The sequence below is a fragment of the Branchiostoma lanceolatum genome, chromosome 2 (genome assembly GCF_035083965.1).
Source record: "Branchiostoma lanceolatum isolate klBraLanc5 chromosome 2, klBraLanc5.hap2, whole genome shotgun sequence".
NCBI classification, from domain to species: Eukaryota; Metazoa; Chordata; class Leptocardii; order Amphioxiformes; family Branchiostomatidae; genus Branchiostoma; species Branchiostoma lanceolatum.
This window is the reverse complement of record NC_089723.1, coordinates 810,901-833,360: the sequence shown is the minus strand read 5'-3', so window position 1 is coordinate 833,360 and position 22,460 is coordinate 810,901. Positions and strand designations below refer to the sequence as shown.

The following is a 22,460-nucleotide window of genomic DNA, read 5'->3' as shown; positions in this document are numbered from 1 at the left end:
TTAACGACTAAATCTGACAAAACAAACTCTCAAGTAAGATGGTGGAGGGTGTCAGCTTTCCAAAGATTGACAATTGTGGCACTTTGGAAGTGATAGAAAGTATCCGCGATTTAACCTTTTAAAACAAATAATTTCTACAGCTTTTCTGTATACGTCAAATCGTGGATACTTTCTACCACTGTCAGTGTAGCTTGCCCCCCATAAATGTTGCGCGTGAGATCCTAAGCGGCTACCCACTTACGCCGCCTAGCGACTTGTAACATCAGCAGAATCTTAGCTGTGTGCGCCCCCTGGCGGAGATGACGGACATGACAATGTCCACCGGATTCTGACTCTCAAGTGCATTACACGTTTTTCCGATTGCACACAAAAATTGCAGGTACTGTATATTCCATAATCCCAACGCCGATAGACGGTAGTGGGTGGGTGAATGGGGAGGGGGTTAAAGGCAAACTACTAAAGTTTTATTTCTCTAATCAAGACCATTCTCAAAAATGACAACCATTATGACAAATAAGTAAGTCAAAACACGCCCACATACAGACGAACATATGAATAAATGTACATTACGAAGCGGCTGAAGAGTGTGTTAACTTTCAAGGTTATATAAAGGTTGAAAAAAAGCCTTGCCAATAACATGGTACATTGCGCATGCGCACTGCGCTCGGTCTCTGTTGTCATGATAACGATGTCGTTTGCCCCTTCATCTTCACCCATAGTGCCCCGCGTCCCCCATCATGCAATGGGATCCATGGAAAGGTCTGTAGAAGACGGTTCGACAACGTTCTGGCGCCAGTTGGGAGATTGTGTCTGGAAAAATGTGCGATAATCTTTATACTAAAAACACAACTGAAGTACCCCATCGCTGCCAGAGATCGCTCCTAACCAGCCTCGGATAACCAACAATACAAACAGCATAAACAAGGCAGTTGTGTAGGCTCTACCAGCCTCCGCGGGTCGCTGGGAAAATAGTAGAAATAGGCCAAAATAGAGTCAATTGTATGAAGGGAGTCGGCTACGGAGAGAGGGTCCAATATTGCAACCCTAGAGTTGCAACTGCGGCTGCGAATGTTACCCTCCATGGCCAAAGTCCCCCGGCAAATGTTCTCCCTATAGCCGGCTCGTTAGTCTGGTAGAGACTAGCGGTTGTGTACGGTGTAGAATGCCTGCACATACATGTATGTACCCCACCATCCTTCAAGCTTTTGCCTGGGGATATCAGGTATCTAACACTAGTTCGCTTGCAGTGCCTAGTGGCACATAGGGCAACATGTTGCCTTGCTTTTTCAGTAGCAGACCTAGGGTATATCTTTACAGGGAGGGGTTGCTAGCCCTCCCTCCATCTTACGTTACAGTGTGCAAAATTAGTCATATTCCTGCTTGGAGCTGAGTATAAAGCCCAACAGCTAGTATAACCAAGACAGTTGTGTACGGTGTAGAATGCCTGCACATAGCATACAGGCATGTAGCTTGCCATCCCTCAAGAAATGTGAACAGTTTTTCTTTTTTGTCGGTACGCCACTGCACGAAATGGCCACGTATCCTGACGGATCCGACGTATCCGGAATCGGGCCTCATGGCGTTTCCGAGCGAATCCGGAAAAATCCCAGTTCACTGCTCGGATACTGAAGTGCCCGCAGATCCGACCAATTCCGACGCCGTATTCTTCTGGATTCGTGATGCGCCTCGGATACCCGAAAATATTTGCGCGGATCCCTCGTTTTTTGATATTTGGAATGTTCGGATTGTTTGTATGTCGGCAATTGCTTCGGATCCTGACGAATAAATACACACGGCACGGCATGATCTCATTTCCTGACGAATCCAGCAGATCCGGAATTGCGCATCATAGCAGATACGGAACGTTTCCGATTGGATCCGATGCACCTCAGATCAGACAATTCCGGCGCCGTATACGTCTGGATCCTTCATACGTTTCGGGTACAGATACGGAACGTTTCCGAGCAAATTCAGACAATTACCAGGTACACCTCAGATCCGGCAATTCCGACGCCGTATACGTCTGGATCCGTGATGCGCGTCGGATACCTGAGGATATTTGCGCGGATCCTTCGTTTCTAGATATTTGTCAATATGGCAGAGATGTTCGGATTGTTTGTCGGTAGTTGCTTCGGATCCTGACCAACAAATACACACTGCACGGCACGCGGCATGATCTCAGATCCTGACGAATCCAACAGATCCGGAATTGCGCATCATAGCAGATACGGAACGTTTCCGATTGGATCCGATGCACCTCAGATCCGACAATTCCCGCGCCGTATACGTCTGGATCCTTCATATGTTTCGGGTACAGATACGGAACGTTTCCGAGCAAATTCGGACAAATACCAGGAACACCTCAGATCCAGCAATTCTGATGCCGTATACGTCTGGATACGTTTCGGGTACAGATACAATATCTACTCGGATCTTTCAATTTTTTATGTATTTGCCAATATGTTAGAAGTTCAGATTTGCCAATATGTTAGAAGTCATGAGCTGTCTCGGATCCTGACGTGTACGGAACACGGATTCGTGTCGGATATCCAAATTACCCACAAGACACTTCTGGGCGCGACAAACGTTAACGGTTTTCTTTCGGTTAACAGCACAGACAAGAACGGCGTTTCATCACCTTCTGTGCTTAACATGGCATCGCCAGAGTCTACCATGGTCGACCAGTGATTTTTGAGTGACTTGAGAGTCGAAGGGAATTCGGTGTAAACTCAAACGCACGGAATTGCGACGTTGTCTTCTTCGTGCATGCAATATTCGTCGCCCCCCTCCCCCCTTGTAAACGCTGGTAGGGAGTTGATTCATCATTTTGAGGGACTGCCCTTTGGTAAGTACAAATTGAAAAATTCCCGTTTCTAACTAGTTTTGACGTCAGTTATCCTCCTATTGTGGCTTGACATATCATCGCATTCGCATGACCATAAGAATTCTCCAGCCGACCTGCCCTTTTACGGCGTTAGGATCTAGGAAATTTAAAATTTCAATTTGTTCATTCTTGCCAATGGTCATCAGACATGTGTGTCTGGTTAACGTTTCAGATACAAAATAGCAAGCAGTGGAGGGAAAGATAATTAAAGATATGGAAGGGAAGAAAATGTCATAAGTATTTGTCCCACAAAGATCCCACAGTTTGTGGATAGTGAACTAGAACTTATAAGGAGGCAGTAGTGTGCCTCAGTGATTATTTCATTCAGTTATAGCTGTGCATGTTTGATCAATATCATATTCAAGTTATAGATGTAAGTTTTACGTAGTCAATTCAACGATGCCCAGATTCATTTTTTTACACATGCGAGTATGTGATATGTTTAATATTTGTCATTGTTTACATTTATATATATATATCCAGTACAGCATCGGCAGATACTTCCTTCACAAATGCAGCACATATTGTGAGGACCTTGGCTGGGAACAAAGCAATCAACTGTCAGATGCTCAGCTGCTGAGTACCTCAGGCTCCTTTGGTAAGTCCATCATCGGTACACTTCAATGTTAGCTGAGAGAGGCATGATGGATATCCATTGTCCCGTGTTTTTTGTAGCTGCTGTGATGAAACAAAGCCCATGTCAAAATCATGTGACATGTTCCTTAAATACGTGAATTGATATTTATTCATCATTTGGTTTTATCATATAGGAACTGGTTCATCACAAGATGGACTCCAAGCTGAGTCCAACATGCAGATACAGAAGAAATCAGCCTTGCCTGTCCCTTACCAAGAGTGCATGGAAGAAGTGAACTCAGATGTAGTCAGAGAATGGGGAGAGGACGATTATACACACATGCAGTTCCACGTCATATGCTACTTACGTTTAAAATGTGGTGTGTCATCATGGGAGTTCTTCAGACAGTATAATGTTACTTTCTATTTTCAACCTCTGTATTTGAAATAATTGTATCTGATGGCTTTTAGACGAAGAGCTGGCCACAAATAAGTCTTTTACTACTTTAGTGGAATATTTAGAACATGTAGATGATTTTGGTCCAAGGGCACTATACAGTAGTAAATATTACCACAATGTTGTGATGGTGTTAATTGTAATACATTTCATAATTTTTCAGAACATTGTGCTTGCACAACCCCAATTTACCGACATTAACCTGCATATGCAGTGGTGCTTTGAGTATGTGGATGTCCCTCAGCCTGTCTCAAATGAAATGGATCATTTAGCCACATAGTACTTCCGTATTGTATTGTATTTGATAGTTTTTGAACTTAGAAATACATTATGTTGAGATATGAAATGATACATATGTTACATACAGGCTTTCCCAAACTTCCTGTCATTCAAAATGATGTTTTGGGTATAGTTAAATTAGGAATGGAAGCACTTAGTCGGATCCGTTACGGATTCGTTGTTGGGTCCACCTGTATCCGTCAGTATTCACCATTTTCTTCAAAATACAGAAAAATCCCTGTACGCATCCGTCAGTATCTGTGGCATTTCCGTACAGTGTACGGCTCCGTATTCGTCGAAAATCCCTTACTTTCGGATTCTTCAGGAAATATTCCATATACCGGTGCGGAAATAGTCGGATACGTTACACGAATCCGCATGTATCCGTCAGTATCCGCCAAAAATACAGAAAAATTCCTGTTCGTATCCGTCAGGATCGGTGGCATTTCCGTACAGTGTACGGCTCCGTATTCGTCGAAAATCCCTTACTTTCGGATTCTTCAGGAAATATTCCATATACCGGTGCGGAAATAGTCGGATACGTTACACGAATCCGCATGTATCCGTCAGTATCCGCCAAAAATACAGAAAAATTCCTGTTTGTATCCGTCAGGATCGGTGGCATTTCCGTACAGTGTACGGCTCCGTATTCGTCGAAAATCCCTTACTTTCGGATTCTTCAGGAAATATTCCATATACCGGTGCGGAAATAGTCGGATACCTTACACGAATCCGCATGTATCCGTCAGTATCCGTCAGTATCCGACAAAAATACAGAAAAATCCCGGTACGTATACGCCGGGAAACGAGGCCATTTCGTGCAGTGCGCACTCATATAATATCAGGAAGCAAATGCAAGTCCTATTCGGTGCATTTTCTGTTTTCATATATTCTTGCTTTCCCATCGTAACAAAGAGGGCAATTCTACTATAAACAATCAAATAACGCACATGCTATGGAACAGGCGGGTCATTTCGTCTTCCACTGCCTCCAACGAAGAAGTCAAACCCAACAGACGTAGCTTACTTTGTAATAGTTTATCATCTTTAGTATATTAGTATCTTTAGTTAGTGTATTATCTTGATTCATTAATACATGTATTTGCGAATAGCCTTCGGGCATGTACATTGTAGTTGCAAAAAAAAACGATAAATATTGGTTCGTATATTTGAAAACACTGATTTGTAATTATGTTTAGAACTTTGGCATTCTATGTCGATAACCTAGCGGTCAGAATCTGTATGTAATTTGTGCGTGTCAGTAGCAGTTTTGTAAGAAAACATCTTTCGTCATCACCATTTCTGCAATAATTAGAAGACGGATCGAGAACATTCTGTACAATACTGGCGCCAGTTGGGGGGCTGTGTATGGGAAAATGTGAGGTAATCTTTACACCTAAAACACAACTGAAGTACCCCATCGCTGTCAAAGGGTGTTCCCAACGAGCCTTGGGTAACCGACAACATAAACAGTGAAACAAAAACAGGGCAGTTGTCCGCGCGTGGCATGCTTGAACAGGGGAGGAACCACGACATTAATTTTCCATTGCAACATTAAGCAATGAAAAACAATCACCTAAAACACTTGTAGCTACATTTCGAACTTCAAGCCTTTTCCCTACTACCAATCTGGATTTCTCAGGTTTCACAAGTTTGTTTGGGTACAACATGTGGAAGGTCAACGCTGCCATTCTAACTCGAAAGCTAAAGACAGAAGATGGAATTGTCACCAGGATTTCGCCCTCCGAATTAGACAAAAAAGTTGCAGTAAGACGTACAAAATGTTGCAAAACAACAACAACAGCAACATTAAACACGCGTACAACACCGGGACCAACCCGAACCCTTACATCTACTTTGGGCAGTCAGGGCTAGCACGTAGAGGATATGGCTTCTCTGTGCTGCCCCCCTCCCACCTTAGACTACAGTACCGACCGAGAGCATCCGTTACCAACACCACTTATGCCAAAAGGACATGATAACACCTCCGAAATAACTGAAATATCTTTAATACGTGTCCAGATAATAGCTCGAAACGTTCTCACATCCATTCTAACATAACCAAAAGCCAACGAAAAACACACGACGTATGGATCACGTGACACCACCCCTCCCCTCTCGTTACCACGTCTGAAAAAACAACCCACAAGGAATGTTCCTGCATTGTCAACAGTCATGTAGAAATACCAGAAAGAATTTAACAAAATGGAACGTTAAGATTCGCGGGGTAGAATATTTCAATTTCGCCCGCCATTTTCGGTGACCACTGGTCTAGTTTCTGTGACATTGTGTTTGTTCATTAAAGAAATTCGTTCATCAAAAAATTGTTCATTCAAAAAAAATTAAACGTTCATTCAAAAAAATGTTCATTTAGAAATTTAGAATTAAAAAAATACATGTAGATTTTTTTCTGCATAACAACAGTCATGCATGCAGCAATACCAGATAGAAGTCAACAATCGTCCATAATCAATTTTGCATACTGTAATTCTTGTTTCTTTCACTGTAACTTTATGTCCACTGCTTTCACAGTCACCTCTGTACCGTGAACTTATCATCACCATGAAAACTACCTGTTGTCATTGTTAAGACTCCATTCCACATCCGTTCTAGTTCTGTAAATCACTTGCGACCACCGTGAAGTTAAAGTTTAGTGTCCATTTTCCTTACACCGTGAAATTTTGCTACCGAGAAGATTGAAGTGGATTACAGTATTCAAACTTTGTCCACCACATTTACTGAGTGATCTGGCTTTTGCGACATTGCGTTTATTAGCAGTTAAAAGTCATCAATCTTATTTATGTCAGCCTCTATTTATCTACATTTTATCATATGAAAAAAATCAGCCCGTAGTCCGCTTTTTATTGAGGTCATCAGGGAAGAGGTATGGTTAAAAAAACACATAATACATATGTTAGACACAGACGACGTGAATGAAGTCCTGATAAACATATACAGCCCCAGTTGATCCATAGACATATATCCTTATAAGATATAGTTTTTACATGGTTTATTAGATGGGTTCTATATTGGACAATAGTGATCTGTAATTACGTTTAGATTTTGGCTTTCCATGTGTCAATAACCTAGCGGTCAGAATCTTACCAGTTTCGTAATTATAAGGATCCTCTTGCATCATCACCGGTAGGGATAATTTTGGAATAAATTTCTCACGGGGATTGAAGTCAAACTGTGTTTTCATATCTACTCCTTCAACCTGTAGCTCGCACGTTTTGTAAAATGTGAGTCATGACAGGGAGCAACCATTTGTTGCTGAGGGATGACTCCAAAATTGTCATGAACCATGCCCTGAAATATTTAAGCACGCATTATCGCAAATTAGTGAGAATAGCTTGGTAATGCAATATCTTTACTAATAGAAAAATATGAAGTATGAACACTTATTGTCGCATGTATAAAAAAATTGAAAACATTTCACGCCCCTATTCTGTATGTAAGAATGGAATGTGCCACATCAGCAAACGGAGCTGCGCAGTCCGCTCCTGTATCAGTTCGAGACCGGAGAGAAGTCGAGACCAGTCGAGACCAGTCGAGACCAAAATTCATCGGACATCTATCTACAGTGGTGAGTACCGATTCTTCTTAGCAGCTGTGTTTTATTCGGGTTCTGATCGGGGTAGGGGCCGGGGTGATGGGGGACATCGTCGAGTAACCGGGTCTGAACGGGGACAGGGCCGAGTAAACGGGGTCTGTGTAGGGACAGGGCCGAGTGCACGGGGTCTGAACGGGGACAGGGCCGAGTAAACGGGGTCTGGGCGGGGACAGGGCCGACTAAACGGGGTCTGGGCGGGGACAGGGCCGAGTAAACGGGGTCTGGGCGGGGACAGGGCCGAGTAAACGGGGTCTGGGCGGGGACAGGGCCGAGTAAACGGGGTCTGGGCGGGGACAGGGCCGAGTAAACGGGGTCTGGGCGGGGACAGGGCCGACTAAACGGGGTTTGTGTGGGGATAGGGCCGAGTAAACGGGGTCTGACCGAAGACAGAGCCGAGTAAACGGGGTCTGAACGGAGACAGGGCCGAGTAAACCGGGTCTGGGCGGGGACAGGGCCGAGTAAACGGGGTCTGGGCGGGGACAGGGCCGAGTAAACGGGGTCTGGGCGGAGACAGGTCCGAGTAAACGGGGTCTGGGCGGGGACAGGGCCGAGTAAACGGGGTCTGGGCGGGGACAGGGCCGAGTAAACGGGGTCTGGGCGGGGACAGGGCCGACTAAACGGGGTCTGGGCGGGGACAGGGCCGACTAAACGGGGTCTGGGCGGGGACAGGGCCGAGTAAACGGGGTCTGGGCGGAGACAGGGCCGAGTAAACCGGGTCTGGGCGGGGACAGGGCCGAGTAAACGGGGTCTGGGCGGGGACAGGGCCGACTAAACGGGGTTTGTGTGGGGATAGGGCCGAGTAAACGGGGTCTGACCGGAGACAGAGCCGAGTAAACGGGGTCTGAACGGAGACAGGGCCGAGTAAACGGGGTCTGGGCGGGGACAGGGCCGTGTAAACGGGGTCTGGGCGGGGACAGGGCCGACTAAACGGGGTTTGTGTGGGGATAGGGCCGAGTAAACGGGGTTTGTGTGGGGATAGGGCCGAGTACATGGGGTCTGAACGGGAACAGGGCCCTGTAAACGCGGTCTGTGTAGGGACAGGGCCATGTAAACGGGGTCTGATCGGAGACAGGGCCGACTAAAGGGGGTCTGTGTGGGGACAGGGCCGGGTAAACGGGGTCTGAACGGGGACAGGGCCGAGTAAACGGGGTCTGGGCGGGGACAGGGCCGAGTAAACGGGGTCTGACCGGAGACAGGGCCGAGTAAACGGGGTCTGTGTGGGGATAGGGCCGAGTAAACGGGGTTTGTGTAGGGATAGGGCCGAGTACACGGGGTCTGAACGGAGACAGAGTCGATTTATCGGGGTCTGTTTTGACTGAAAAACAACGTAACACCACCAGAGGCTGTAAAGTAGAAATCTTTACAATTATACCAGGTTCTGATGTATCGTCTTCTTACAGGTTCGGAGACAACTTTGAGTCATCATGGCGATCCGTCACATCATTGCGCTTTCTGTCGTGCTGCTCGCGGCTTTCGTCGCTGAAGGTGAGCTGTTGATTTAAGATTCTTCTTTGATATAAACAAATTCTTGCCTGAAGGCTTTTTGCAAAGAACAAAATGAATCTGAGTCATATCATTGCGAAATGATGACAGTGTGGGAGATGTTTCTACACATTTTATTTGCTAATGTTCCAAATCTAAGTTTGTTAGTTTTTTTCTCTGTTTAATGCAGTGGAGGGCGAGAGGCTCGATTTTTTCTGTGATTTTAAGAGGAGGAATGTCGTTCTGTTATCGTGGGAAAATGTGGAGAAATTAGCATGTATCTTGGTGGCTTATTTGAATAGGTCACTTCTTTTGCAGTTGTTTAGTGCACGGTTAGATATAAAATATAGGCATTTTTGTCCTTAACAATTTGACATTTTCCCTGTCGTTAGTTCATGGTACTTTTATGATGACGATTGATAATGTGTTAAGTTTCAATTTAGATTTAAATTTGAGGTTAGGTAGCTAAGGTGTGAGCAATTAGTAAGACATGGCTTTATTCAACGGTGGGAACATGTTGGAATCTCACACAATTTCATGATGCCGAAACAGTTTGACTCGAAGCACGCAATTTTTCTATCAAGAGTTCAAGACGTTTTAAGAGGGAAATCAGAAACGTTCAGTATGCTTATTTTCAGTTTTTAGATATGAAAAAAAATGTGTATTTGTGTTGTGATCCTTGCCGCTTTGTTAGTGGGTGTACGTTGATATGTAATCCTGTTGTTATTTTAGGGGAAGCTAAGGTCCTTCTTGACAAGCTGGCATCGGTAGGTTTCCATTGCTTGGTGTTCCAATCAGCTTAATACATTTAAAGTAGTGTATAAAACTATTTTGAAATTTAATGGATGTTTGATTGTATTTAGATTTAAAAAAAACTTTCATTCTTGTTTGATCGATTGATTGATTTGTTGATTGATGATTGTGTGTTTGATTGATTGATTGATTAATGGATTGTTTAGAACATGAAATTGCCCGTACAGTGATACTGTAATATCGTTCATGGAAGTGTTGAAAATTTGTGGTTTTGACCATTTTGCAGGAACAAAAGCAGGGGCCGCCATCTGTAAGTGTGTCTCTTTTAGTTTAGACTTCAAACTATTTTTGTTTGTGTTTGTGTGTGTGTGTGTGTGTGTGTGTTTATGTATGTACGTGTATGTAAATGTATGTATATGTGTATATATGTATATATGTATGTATTTAGGAATATTTGTATGTATGTATGTATGTTTGTGTGTATTTATATATGTATGTATGTATGTATGTATGTATGTTTGTATGTATGTATGTATGTTTCTTTGTTCGATACATAAAATTGACTGAAGAAGAAGTTCCCTCAGTAAGGCAATCATTGATGGAAATGTTGAACTTTTGTGGTTTGAACATTTTTCAGGGCATGCGAGAACATGCAGAGAAGGAGATCGCGGCCCGTGTTAAAGAACGGTTTGAGGTAAGTGTGACTATTTCATTAAATCATTAGTAGGTAACGTTAGACTGCTCTGTGTTTTCCGAAATGGAGTGAACTTCCTCAGCATGTCAATAATTCATGGCATGTTGAACTTTTGTGGTTTGAACATTTTGCAGGGCGAGCAATTGGAGAAGGACATCGCGGGGCTAAAGTCTGATGAGGTAAGTGTGACTATTTCATTAGATCATTAGTAAAGGTAACGTTAGACTATTTTGTGTGGTGTTACATTCCTGTTTATTCTGTAGGAACACTCACTAAATACTGATGTGTTTCATGTAATATCATGGCAGTCCTTGAGTGGATCTTTGTTGTTGTTCTTCTTAAAATTTTTGACTGTTTCTATAGGCCTTCGATGACTTCAAAAACATGGCCAGCACTTATGATCTGCGTCTGAGGGAGGCGGAATTAAAACATGTAAGTGTATGTGACTCTTTTGTTAAGTCCTTTGTAAATGTCCATTTGTTTGTTTGATACACAAATTGAGTGGAGAATTATTTATGACAATGTTCAACATTTGTGGTTTGAACATTTTGCAGGGCCGCTTTGCTATGTTAGCGGTGCTCGGCTTCCTCGTGGAAGAAAAAGCGGTAAGCTTAACTCTTTCATTAGATGATATTTTAGATCATTAGGCAAGGTAACGGTAGACTATTTCATCTGTTTTACACTCCAGTCTGTTATTGGAACACAGACGTCAGAGTTATCATGTTATATCATGGCAGTTTTGTGGAATACTTCAATCTTTGTCTCTTGGTGGACTTCTGTTGTTGCTGTTGTTCTTTACATTGTCACTCTGTTTGCTTGTTATCTTATTGTTTGTTGAACTTGAGTGTGGATTGATGGCGATCGCCCTGCGTTCTCGCTGCGATCTCGCTGCGATCTCGCTGCGATCTCGCTGCGATCTCGCTGCGATCTCGCTGCCACCAAAATTAGGGAGGATTTGTATAACACTTTATTCGATAATTTGAATATGAAGTTTTATTCAAAATACCAAGAAGAACATGAAACAATGTTACATTCCTGTTTATTCTGTAGGAACCCGCACTGAATACTGATGTGTTTCATGTAATATCATGGCAGTCCTAGAGTGGATCTTTGTTGTTGTTCTTCTTAAAATTTTTGACTGTTTCTATAGGCCTTCGATGACTTCAAAAACATGGCCAGCACTTATGATCTGCGTCTGAGGGAGGCGGAATTAAAGCATGTTAGTGTATGTGACTCTTTTGTTAAGTCCTTTGTAAATGTCCATTTGTTTGTTTGATACACAAATTGAGTGGAAAATTATTTATGGCAATGTTCAACATTTGTGGTTTGAACATTTTGCAGGCCCGCATCGCTATGTTGGCGTGTCTCGGCCTCCTCGTGCAAAAAGAAGCGGTAAGCTTAACTCTTTCATTAGATGATATTTTAGATCATTAGGCAAGGTAACGTTGGACTATTTCATCTGTTGTTACCCCCCAGTTTGTTCTATTGGAACACAGACGTCAGAGTTATCATGTTATATCATGGCAGTTACGTGGAATAGTTTCATCTTTGTGTCTTGGTGGACTTCTGTTGTTGCTGTTGTTCTTTACATTGTCAGTCTGTTTGCCCGTTTTCTAATTGTTTGTTGAACTTGAGTGTGGATTGATATCTCTCAGCAAGACAATAATCTTAGGGAAATATTGAACATGTGCTGTTTGAAGATTCTTTAAAGCCCACATTTCACTAGACGGCGATCGCCCTGCGCTCTCGCTGCGCTCTCCCTGCGCTCTCGCTGCGCTCTCCCTGCGCTCTCGATGCGCTCTCCCTGCGCTCTCGATGCGATCTCGCTGCGCTCTCGCTGCAACCAAACGTTGGAAGATTTGTGTAACACTTGATTTGATAATTGGAATATGATACACGACGTAGTTCTAAGTATGATCTAAACTACAAAAAAGTACGAAGAATGTTCGAACGATTCGTTCTTTTTCCACGACATTCGTTGAGCGGTCTGTCAAATCTCTTGTCCCAGCACTAATCCCTGTTCTGTGCGTTACGTTTGTGAATATTAGTTTTATATCATCATATTCTGTGTGTTGTTACACTCCAGGTTAATCTATGCATCAGCATGTTGTAACGCTTTATCATGTAATATCACGGCTTCTGGGAGACACTTTCATCTTTGTGGTGTACTGTAAATGCACTTAACTTCGCGTGGTTTATATTTCGCGCTAGGAGGGAAATGGAGTGTTCGCTGTGGTTTTAAGTTCACGGCAATGCTATAGTCACATAATGCATCAGTATCTAGTGGTTTTCAGGTTGTTTTAAGATTGCGGTAAAACGGTCACGCGAAAACCACGAACATAAAACCACCGCAAACATTTCTGCATTTACAGTACTTTCATATTTGTCTTGAGTGATTATATTCTAAACAATTTGAAATAATGACTATTTCTATAGACTTTCGACGACAACCTCAGAGCGGTCAATGAATTGAAATCAGGCGTAAATGCGACTCATTTGTTGAACTATTAGTAAAGGTTTGTTCGTTTGATACAAATCAAATCAAATCAAATACAGACATAGGCAAGACAATGGACCATTTCTGGTTTCAGCTTATTGTAGGGCTTGTATAAGCAATGGTAGAGTATATCCGATGGATTCTTTCAATTTTGAGACAAGGAAAAAGCTCAACTGACGGAACTGAACAATGTAGGTGTGATTGTTTTGTTAGATCACGAAAAAATTGTTTGATATACAAACTTCAGTGGGTGTTCCCAGCAAGACAAAAATGCATGGAAATGTTCAACTGTCTTGTGTGGTGTTACGAGTGGACGTTTGTTGCTGTTTCATCAACGTTTTCTGATTGTTTCTATAGGAAATCGACCGTTTCACCAAAACATGGGACTTCGGCGAGGTTCTGGACAGCAGAGATGCTTCTGGTCTGAATGTGGAACTAAACAATGTAAGTGTGATTCTTTTGTTAAAGCCTTTAAAAAATCGTTTGATACACAAACATGAGTGGGTGTTCCCCAGCAAGATAATTATTCATAGAAATGTTGAACATTTGTGGTTTGAATATTTTGCAGGGTCGCGCGGCGATGATGGCGATCCTCGGCATGATGGTGGCAGAACAACTTGGTGATGGTGTAAGTGTGACTCTTTATTAAATCAGTAACGCTTCACTGTTTTGTGCGGTGTCACATCCCAGTTCATTCTATGGAGCACACACTACAGACTGCTGGATATCATGTAATATCATGGCAGTTTTGTAGAATGCTGGTACTAGTTTAATATTTGTCTGGAGCGGATTTTGTTATTGTTATTCTGAAATTTTCTGACTTTCTATACACAGTGGATGCTTGACATGGCAGCCCTGCCGAAAACTTATGGTTCTGATGTAAGTGTGACTCTCTCTTTAAATGATTAGTAATTTAAAAGGTAACGCTGCACTGCATTTTGAGGCCCTGACGTAGTTTAGACCCCCGACGTAAATCATTTATACAAATTTTGTTTAATACACGAAATTGTGTTGTTATGAATGTTTCGATAAGTCTGTTTGATGCATGAAATTAAGTAGAGAAAAATGTTCCTCAGCTAGACCATCAGCCAAGGAAATGTTTAGCATTTGTGGGTTTGGATTTAAAGATTGTCCAAATCACACAGTACATTTCAGTCTTAAGAATACACCAAAACATCATATTGGCAAGGGGTATGAATAATGTTAATGTATAATTTTCAATTGACATAATCTAGCTACCGCCAACATCTTCACATTAAATATTGTTTGTGTAAATGGTAACTTTTTCTGACTGATTCCACAGTACGCCCCTGACATGGAGCTCGAGGGACTGCTTAATCGCCAGGTGTGCTTGATTCTACTCTTAATTTCATTCAAGAATAAGCCAGAGAACAGTTAGAGAATATATAGAATAAGTCAAAGAGGTATACACATGTAGTCACAGAGCAATTCTGTAGTGCAAATTACCAATGAAAAGAGTGGGTACTTTGTAGCACCATGTGTATCTTTAGAGGACAAACAGAAGAGTAGCAAGTAAGTATAAGAGAGAGTAGCGATAGCTTTCAGATAGTGGCAATTTTGTAGAATAGCTTTTGATCTTTGCCACTTTTTTTGTTGTTACATCTATAAGGTGCACCCCGACACCGGCATCTCCAGCAAGGCAATGAGCATCATGAACTCCTTCATCAACGACGCCTTCGAGCGCATCGCTGGCGAGGCGGAGAAGCTGGTTCGCTACAACAAGAAGAGAACCCTCAGCAACCGCGAGATCCAGACCGGCGTGCGACTCCTGCTGCCGGGCGAGCTGGCCAAGCACGCCGTCAGCGAGGGCACCAAGGCCTAGTCAGGCTTTAAGGTTAGTACTATGGTATGTTGAATGAATGGATCAAATATTGTCCTGTATGACTCTTAAATGATTACACTAGACATGGCTGCCCCTGTCGACCTCACATATACATGTATGTTGTGACTCATGTATAGAAGTGCTGACATGTGTGTTTGAACTTTAGGAAGATCCGGGGAAGCCAAAACATATGCCGGGGAAAAAGTTCAAAGTCCCGTCTTATAATTGATTTTCTTATAACAATTACAACCAAGAATCGCCAGAGTGTTTTTTTCACATTGTTCTTGTTTCTTTTTTTTTCTTATTTCAGGTCGCGACTATGCACCATCTGGTACGCCTCAGTGCTAACACTGCATCACGTGACCAGCCTCATCATCCAATCACAGCCCATCTTTTAAGCCCATCTCCAGGGCATCTCGTTCATAACTTTTCATTGTAATTTACATGTTCAAACCTTCCAGTAATCAATGTAATGCCGGTAAATACAGTCTCTCTTCTGCTTGTGTTTGTACAAACGAATTCCTTTTGTGTGTTCGCGAGTACTTACATTTATCGTTTGCAATTTCATGGAATGTCGCTTGTGTAACGTCGATTTGCAGTTAATAAACCAAGATGTGTGACTTACACGTGTGTTGACGTTTTGTTCTTGTTGATTAATATGTCTCCAATCTAAGCCGTAGTACAGGAAGTCTGTGTGGTACATAGAGTATTGTGTATCCTGGTGGAATCTTCACCTTTTGTCCTTGTTCATATAGTTAGTCTGAAAGTTTGAACACAATCAATAGAAATAATTTTTAAAATTGTTTGACTTCATGTAATCACAAAGGAACGACATGGGCGAGGGGTTTTAAAATGGGAAGGGGGTAAAGGACAAACGTTTATTTTTCTCTTAGGCCGCCATTTTCTAAATAAAAAAAACAAACCATAATGAGTAGGTCAACACGGCCAAAGATTATAAACAATTAAACGAACAAACATGTATACAAACATACACACACACACACACACAGACAAACTTACACACACACACACACACAAACATACAAACACAATCATATAGACAAACTTACCCACACATAAACATATACACACTAACTTACACACAAACGGTTAGACACAGACGTACATACAAACAAATAAGCACACATACACATACATATGTATATATACAAACACACTCACAAGCAAACATACAAATACACACAGCTACAGAGAGACGAACATAAGGACACACAGACAGACAGACAATAAAACACACAAAAATGATGGGGGTGTAAAAGAGGGAGGGGGTAATGGGCAAAAGTTTATTTTTCTTTTAGGCCGCCATTATCTAAATGAAAATCAAACCATAGTGAGCAGGTCAACGTATCCCAAAAAATACAAAAAAATAAAACAGACAAACATGAACACACAAACACACACACACACGCAGACACAAACAAACATACACAAACATATACAAACTAACTTACACACAAACCTATAAGTACAAAATCATATACGCACTAACTTACACACAAACCGTTACACACACACGTACATACAAACATACATACAAGCACACATACGTATATACAAACATACTTACAAGAACACATACACACAGCTACAGAGGGACAAGCATATAGAAACACACACAAGTGCACGCACAAATACACACTTGAGACAGACAATGGAAAACACCAAAAACAATACCGCATGCTCAGAGGTAATGAGGATTAATCTTAACTAGACCAAAGCAAAATGAAAATCATCAACAAGTGAATTTCCTGATTGAGTCTTTGTTATTCTTGTGTAATAACGGTTGCAGCCATGTACATTGGACACAATGTAACAGAATATTTCCTTACGTCACAAAGATAATGCTACAGATCATGTCGGGACCGTGATTGCAACAATATGTGGCATCCGACTTAAATATGATACAGTTTCTCGTATTTTTGTCATGATGAATAGAGTACGTTTTTAGATGCCTGCCATGAATGATCAAGTACTTTAGATGGTCAGATGAAGCTATACCGCCTGCCAGGCTGTGTTGTAATCGTTTTCCTGATATCCAGAATTTTCTTGGGGAGTGCGTTTCCATTTTGTTTCGTTAATTTGCAATTTTAAAGTTTTCGAACAGCATATTTCCCTCACCGGTCCGGTCTTCAAGTTCATGTTCAACACTTCTTGTGTAATCTCAACTCAGTGACCCAGTGATTGTTAATAGATAAAAACTCTTACAGAAGATTAAAAAAATTCTAGGAACGGACCACTGTAATCGTAGGGGGGGATTCAAGATGACAATTTTATCTGTCATCATGTTTATTTTCTGTCCTTATTTGGGGAACTTTTCTCCAAGAACAAGTTCCATTATCCCACGTTGTAGTCCACTCCCACTACCCCCACAAAACATTTGGTCCGTCCTAAACATTAACGATAACAGTATACATACACAGAATTATTGAATTACAAAAGCAGACCTATATTGAATACATTAAATACGTTGTAAGTTACTTGTAACGCATTGTCCCAAGTGCTAGACATTTCAATCCGTAGCCCCCCCCCCCCCCTTTCGGTTCAGGGACGGTCGATGGATGCGTTCATATACGGCTTCCTTTACGGTACGTTCGTACCATCTCGATTTCCTGTCTTAAGTTAACAGTACAGTACACTTAATTATTGTTGTAGCTATTGCTGTCATTCGTAGTTACCTGAGATATTGAAAACGGTTGTTAGCTTGCTGGTGTAACAGGTACTTGAAGTCGACTATATATTAAGGTAAAGACAATGTTGGACGGTTGCTGAAAGGAATGGAAAGATGGAGGGGTGGAAAGAAAGGAAAAAGAAAGTAAGAATCAACCTGGCAATCAGATATAGGAGAGTTCCACCCCAATAGCAGGTCATGCAGAAATAATCATGATCCCCCTCTAGCGGAAAATACAGAAACTGCAGTACGGAAACACACCCCTACGTAGGACACAGGATCGTAATCAAGCTTCCTATCTTAATACATGGTAATCATGAAAGAAATAGGCTGTCAAAAGTCACCTACCAGAGTTTAAGTCCATGACAAACATGCATTGGCAGGGCTGTTAGGCCTCTAAAGTTTCAATCTAGAGCATAATTACAATTTTCTAATCGGCACCACCCCTACGAATCAGCCCTTGTTTACAAAAATTGACCTTTGACCCATTCTCCACCTGATAATCACACAAAAACAGCAAACTTTGCGGGTCTACAGACACCACAAACATGGATGAAAGTCTGATTTTTCAACTTAATAATAAGGTAGAAACCCTTACCTGTAAAACCCCGCTCCAAAATATCAACATATCCTGAAAAAAGCCCCTTTACAGCTACCTTTACCAAGGGTATATCGGACTTTGGGAGGAGAGCTCGCACTGTGGAGGCCTAACCCTAACCCTAACTCGACCATAACTCTAATCGCTAACCCTAACCCTAAACCTTTCCCTAACTCTAACTCCACGCGCGCACTACTATGCGAAGCAGAAATCTGGTGGGGCAGAAATTTGTGTTCACCCCAGGTGAGTAGAGTTCCACCCCACTCTGGTCCTATTTGACCCCCGATTCAACTACGTCCTTCTCACCGTTGCAGCATGTAAATGAGATGAAATTTAAGACGTCAGAAAACAACAGGTAGCCTTGACTACCCCCTGTATTGGAATTTTACACTCGAAGCGTGACCATCTAAACAAACAGTTCTTTTGAACTTAGGATATCGCCTGGGGACATGACAGTGGCCTGCTGACCTTGCCAGGGTCTTCGCAAACACTGTTCTGTTGAGTCGTGCGTCGAGGAGGAAATACCAGGACTTTCAGGCCTAGACTTGTAACAACAGCTGTGCTCTTTAGATTCACGGATCTCACTTTACTTTGATTTTGTTGTCATCGTAAACTTATACAAAGGACAAGTAGAATACAAGGAGGAAATACCAGGAGTTTCAGGACTTGTAACAACAGGTGTGCTAGATTCACGGACGTGACTTAACTGAGGAAGTAGAATACAAGGCGTGCTTGAAAGGTGACGCACTTTTGCTAGTTCCGACTTGGATCACAAAAGCTGCCTCAGAACAAGGAACCGTACAAGCTTTTCTCGAGGTATGTGTCTTAAGATTATATTCCTAAGCACTAGATCTATGCGTGGTCTGTTTCATAAGTCATATTTGTAATGTAAAGGCGAGGAGGCGTGGTGGAAGGACCCTCATCTGTCGTAACGACGGGAGAAATAAGAAGAAGATTTGTCAATTTTGATATTACAATTTGCTCGCTTTTACCAGAGTGTTCGTGTTTGTGCCCGCCATATTTCATGTGGGTCCATAACATATGCACGCTAGGAGTTTGGGTAGACCAGCATAGCAACACAAACAGAACAAGTAATAATTACTTGTTAGAGGGTATGGTTGTTAAAATGTATAAATCAGACTAATTCGAAATTCGGTGCACGTGACAATACAACGGGAAAATATCCAACAGAAAACAACAGAAAACCCAGATTTCTTTGGATGTTTGGTAAACGTTGCATCATAGATTTTCCCGTTGCATGAGATATCTTTTTTGATACAACACTTGGAAGTTATAGACGGGATATTATCCTTATATATGCGAACATGACTTTATATGGTACGTTTTAAGGAAGCCCTATGCACTTACATTGAAGCGTTTCGCGCAGGCGCAGTACGTTCCGATGAAGTGCTGATAGTACGCCAAAGGTGAGACATAAACAAGACACGTCTGAGCATTGTTATGCAAATTAAGACATTGGTCCATACGAGACCTGTTTACGAGTCAGGGTCCTTCAGCTTTGTCATATCACCCACAATCCACGTCGCTAGGCATGCGTACTCTGAAGTGTGAACGAGCTTATTGTTGTTTCTCCTGACTATTTCTGTGTTTTTTTTTTCAACGCCAGCCACCATGTCATGCTGCAGGGAGTATAACGGGCGGGTTGTGAGCCAGATCGGAGCGGCGCTGGCAGTTCTCGGCTTCCTCAGTATGGTGAGTCAGGCCTCTACTGTCAGAGCTGTGTGCGTGTCGAAGCAAACGTTGATGGTTTTGAATTTTAAAAAAGGTTAAGGTAGTTCTCCTCGAGAAACCTTTGAAAAAGTTGTTGTTCTTTTTACGATTGTGTTGATGCCAGGACTGACTGACTAGTAGGTAATTTGGATGTAGTGTTGTATAGGATGTTAGTAATCACTTATTGTGTAGCCTTTGGCACCCCTGGGCGACATGGGCGATGACTATTTCTACCCCACCCCTCCACCCCCTCAGGTTTTTGGTATAGTCGGCGTGGATGAATTTCTGGGTTCCGGTTTCAGCGTAATCCGTGCGCCGATCTGGAGCGGAGTGACGGTGAGTGGGAATCTGCGGGAAAATTGTCAAGTCTGCACATTCTAGAACAGCAGTACTGGTATTCCTTTGCCGTTACTGCAAGTTTTTTTTTGCTGCATAACTGCGATCATAGACCATTTTACTAGCATTGCCCTGGCAACGTTCTTTACAGCATCAACAACTAAGGACCAATAAAATGATTTGCTCAAGCAGCCGTGACCTCAGGGTGACCTCTTGTAGAAGTATGGAGAGGATAATTAGAACTGAAGAATTTAACCATCAGAGTTCCCCATACTGCTCTGCTAAAGCTTATGAGTCACAAATGTGACAGCGAAATGGACATTATTATATAGCCAGATGACCCATATAGTTCATCTAATAATACGAGAAATTCGTATCTATTAACAGTTACTATGGGATAGTATGGATAGGCTGTATGATGACAACGTCAACGACTCGCCTTTTCTTCGGTGTAATGGTGTACTGAAGCCTGGTCTTTTTCTCCGCTCACTTGGTGATTTATTCGGTGGTTATAGAAAATGACCAAGCCTTATGATACCATATACAACTCGAGGCGGGGTACTATTACGTAGTGACGCGTAAAATGACTTTTGCAGGTGTTCATAACAGGCTGTCTGGGACTAAAGAGCGGAAAACAGCCAACGAACAAGTGCGCGGTGAGAACGCTGAAGAGCTTTTTTAAAGAAAATATTTGACTAGCCCCCTTCTTCCATTGATTGTTGTAAGAAACATGAAATTTTGTAAGTCACATTGTTTTCAATGATTCTACTTAGTTCATGTCATTACACAACAATCCTGGAAGCAACACGTGGCGAAAGTTACTCTAGGTTAAAGGTTGCTTATCTATTTATTTTGATTTACAACATTTGTGGAAGGATTGACATAACAGGTAAACTATCACCTTTTTTAAGATGTCATCCCAGACCGGACTGTAAGGTTTGGACCATCGCACACCGGGGCATGCCCCTACTCTTTTTTCGAAAGGTGTGGTGGGGTCTTTAACGTTCGCGGGGTGTGTCTCTTCTCAAAACACGGGAGCTCCATTTAACGTCCTATCCGAGGGACGTTCCTAACCCTAGATGAGCTAGGTACATGTCATGGATACATCTTATGGATAAACATTAACAACCCATAGAAATATCAAAAGGAAACTTTCTGCGTTGAAGAACGAGCGCGGTCATCACTTAGCTGATTGATTAAATGTCCTTTTTGTAGTTTAAATTCTGTCCCTTTTGCTTGCTGATAGATGGCGGCCTTCCTGACTCTCGCCATCATATCCACCATGACTAGTCTGGTGCAGTGGCTAATCTCTGCCTGGGCCATCCCTAGTTATTGCACTACTAGCTGGTAAGTGGCCACGATGTCTGTCTATTTCCGGTGCGTACGTGTACTGTAGCATAGTCGATATGTCTGTTGGGTTATGGTTTCCGTTTCTTTTGCTTAATAGTAGTCCACTGTTTATTAGTATTATCTACTTTGTTTAATAGTAGTGCACTGTTTTACTTTGTTTAACACTACTCGTTTACTCTACATTCATATTCACGTATGATTTATCAAGTTATTATATTGTTCTCATGATCACTATATTGCTTCATTTTGTATATCATCCAACTTATTTCTTTTGTATAACTGATGAACAAAATGTCATGATTTGATAAAGGGAGGCCTTTACATAAGCAGAAGCTTTTTGGCCTGCCTTGCACTGTTTAATTATCTTTGTATTTCTTTCTTATGTATGTTTTTTTTAAGTGCGAAAATAAAACAATAAAATAAAACAAAAACAATATTTCCAGGCACGGGTGTGATGACAGCACTGCGCTCCAAGCCGTACACCTGCTGCTGGGCCTTGCCGAGTTCACCCTGTGCCTCACATCCTGCATCCTGTGCTGCGTTGGGATCTCCACAGTCCCGGTGGGTAATGTCTCTCTCTCTCTCTCTCTCTCTCTCTCTCTCTCTCTCTCTCTCTCTCTCTCTCTCTCTCTCTCTCTCTCTCTCTCTCTCTCTCTTCTTATAACGTCTCATATATAAC

At 42.2% G+C, this 22,460-nt stretch overlaps 1 protein-coding gene and 3 long non-coding RNA genes across 4 annotated transcripts; all 4 read left to right on the top strand.

Annotated features, from left to right (window-relative positions):
• Positions 1–1,749: 1,749 nt before the first annotated feature.
• On the top strand, positions 1,750–4,277 carry LOC136427135 (uncharacterized). Its single transcript, XR_010754372.1, has 3 exons — positions 1,750–2,845; positions 3,368–3,482; positions 3,655–4,277. It is a non-coding gene; the product is annotated as an uncharacterized lncRNA (long non-coding RNA).
• Positions 4,278–7,706: 3,429 nt separating this feature from the next.
• LOC136426676 (uncharacterized) lies at positions 7,707–10,058 on the top strand. The gene is made up of 3 exons (XR_010754317.1): positions 7,707–7,781; positions 9,209–9,293; positions 10,023–10,058. It is a non-coding gene; the product is annotated as an uncharacterized lncRNA (long non-coding RNA).
• A 270-nt stretch (positions 10,059–10,328) lies between these two features.
• On the top strand, positions 10,329–10,917 carry LOC136427095 (uncharacterized). The gene is made up of 3 exons (XR_010754366.1): positions 10,329–10,353; positions 10,681–10,737; positions 10,872–10,917. It is a non-coding gene; the product is annotated as an uncharacterized lncRNA (long non-coding RNA).
• A 7,707-nt stretch (positions 10,918–18,624) lies between these two features.
• Positions 18,625–22,459, top strand: LOC136426444 (uncharacterized). Its single transcript, XM_066415108.1, has 5 exons — positions 18,625–19,180; positions 19,992–20,431; positions 21,028–21,087; positions 21,678–21,778; positions 22,225–22,459. Exons 2-5 carry the CDS (start codon positions 20,309–20,311, stop codon positions 22,457–22,459), a joined length of 519 nt encoding a protein of 172 aa, XP_066271205.1. The 5' UTR covers positions 18,625–19,180; positions 19,992–20,308.
• Position 22,460: the final 1 nt, after the last annotated feature.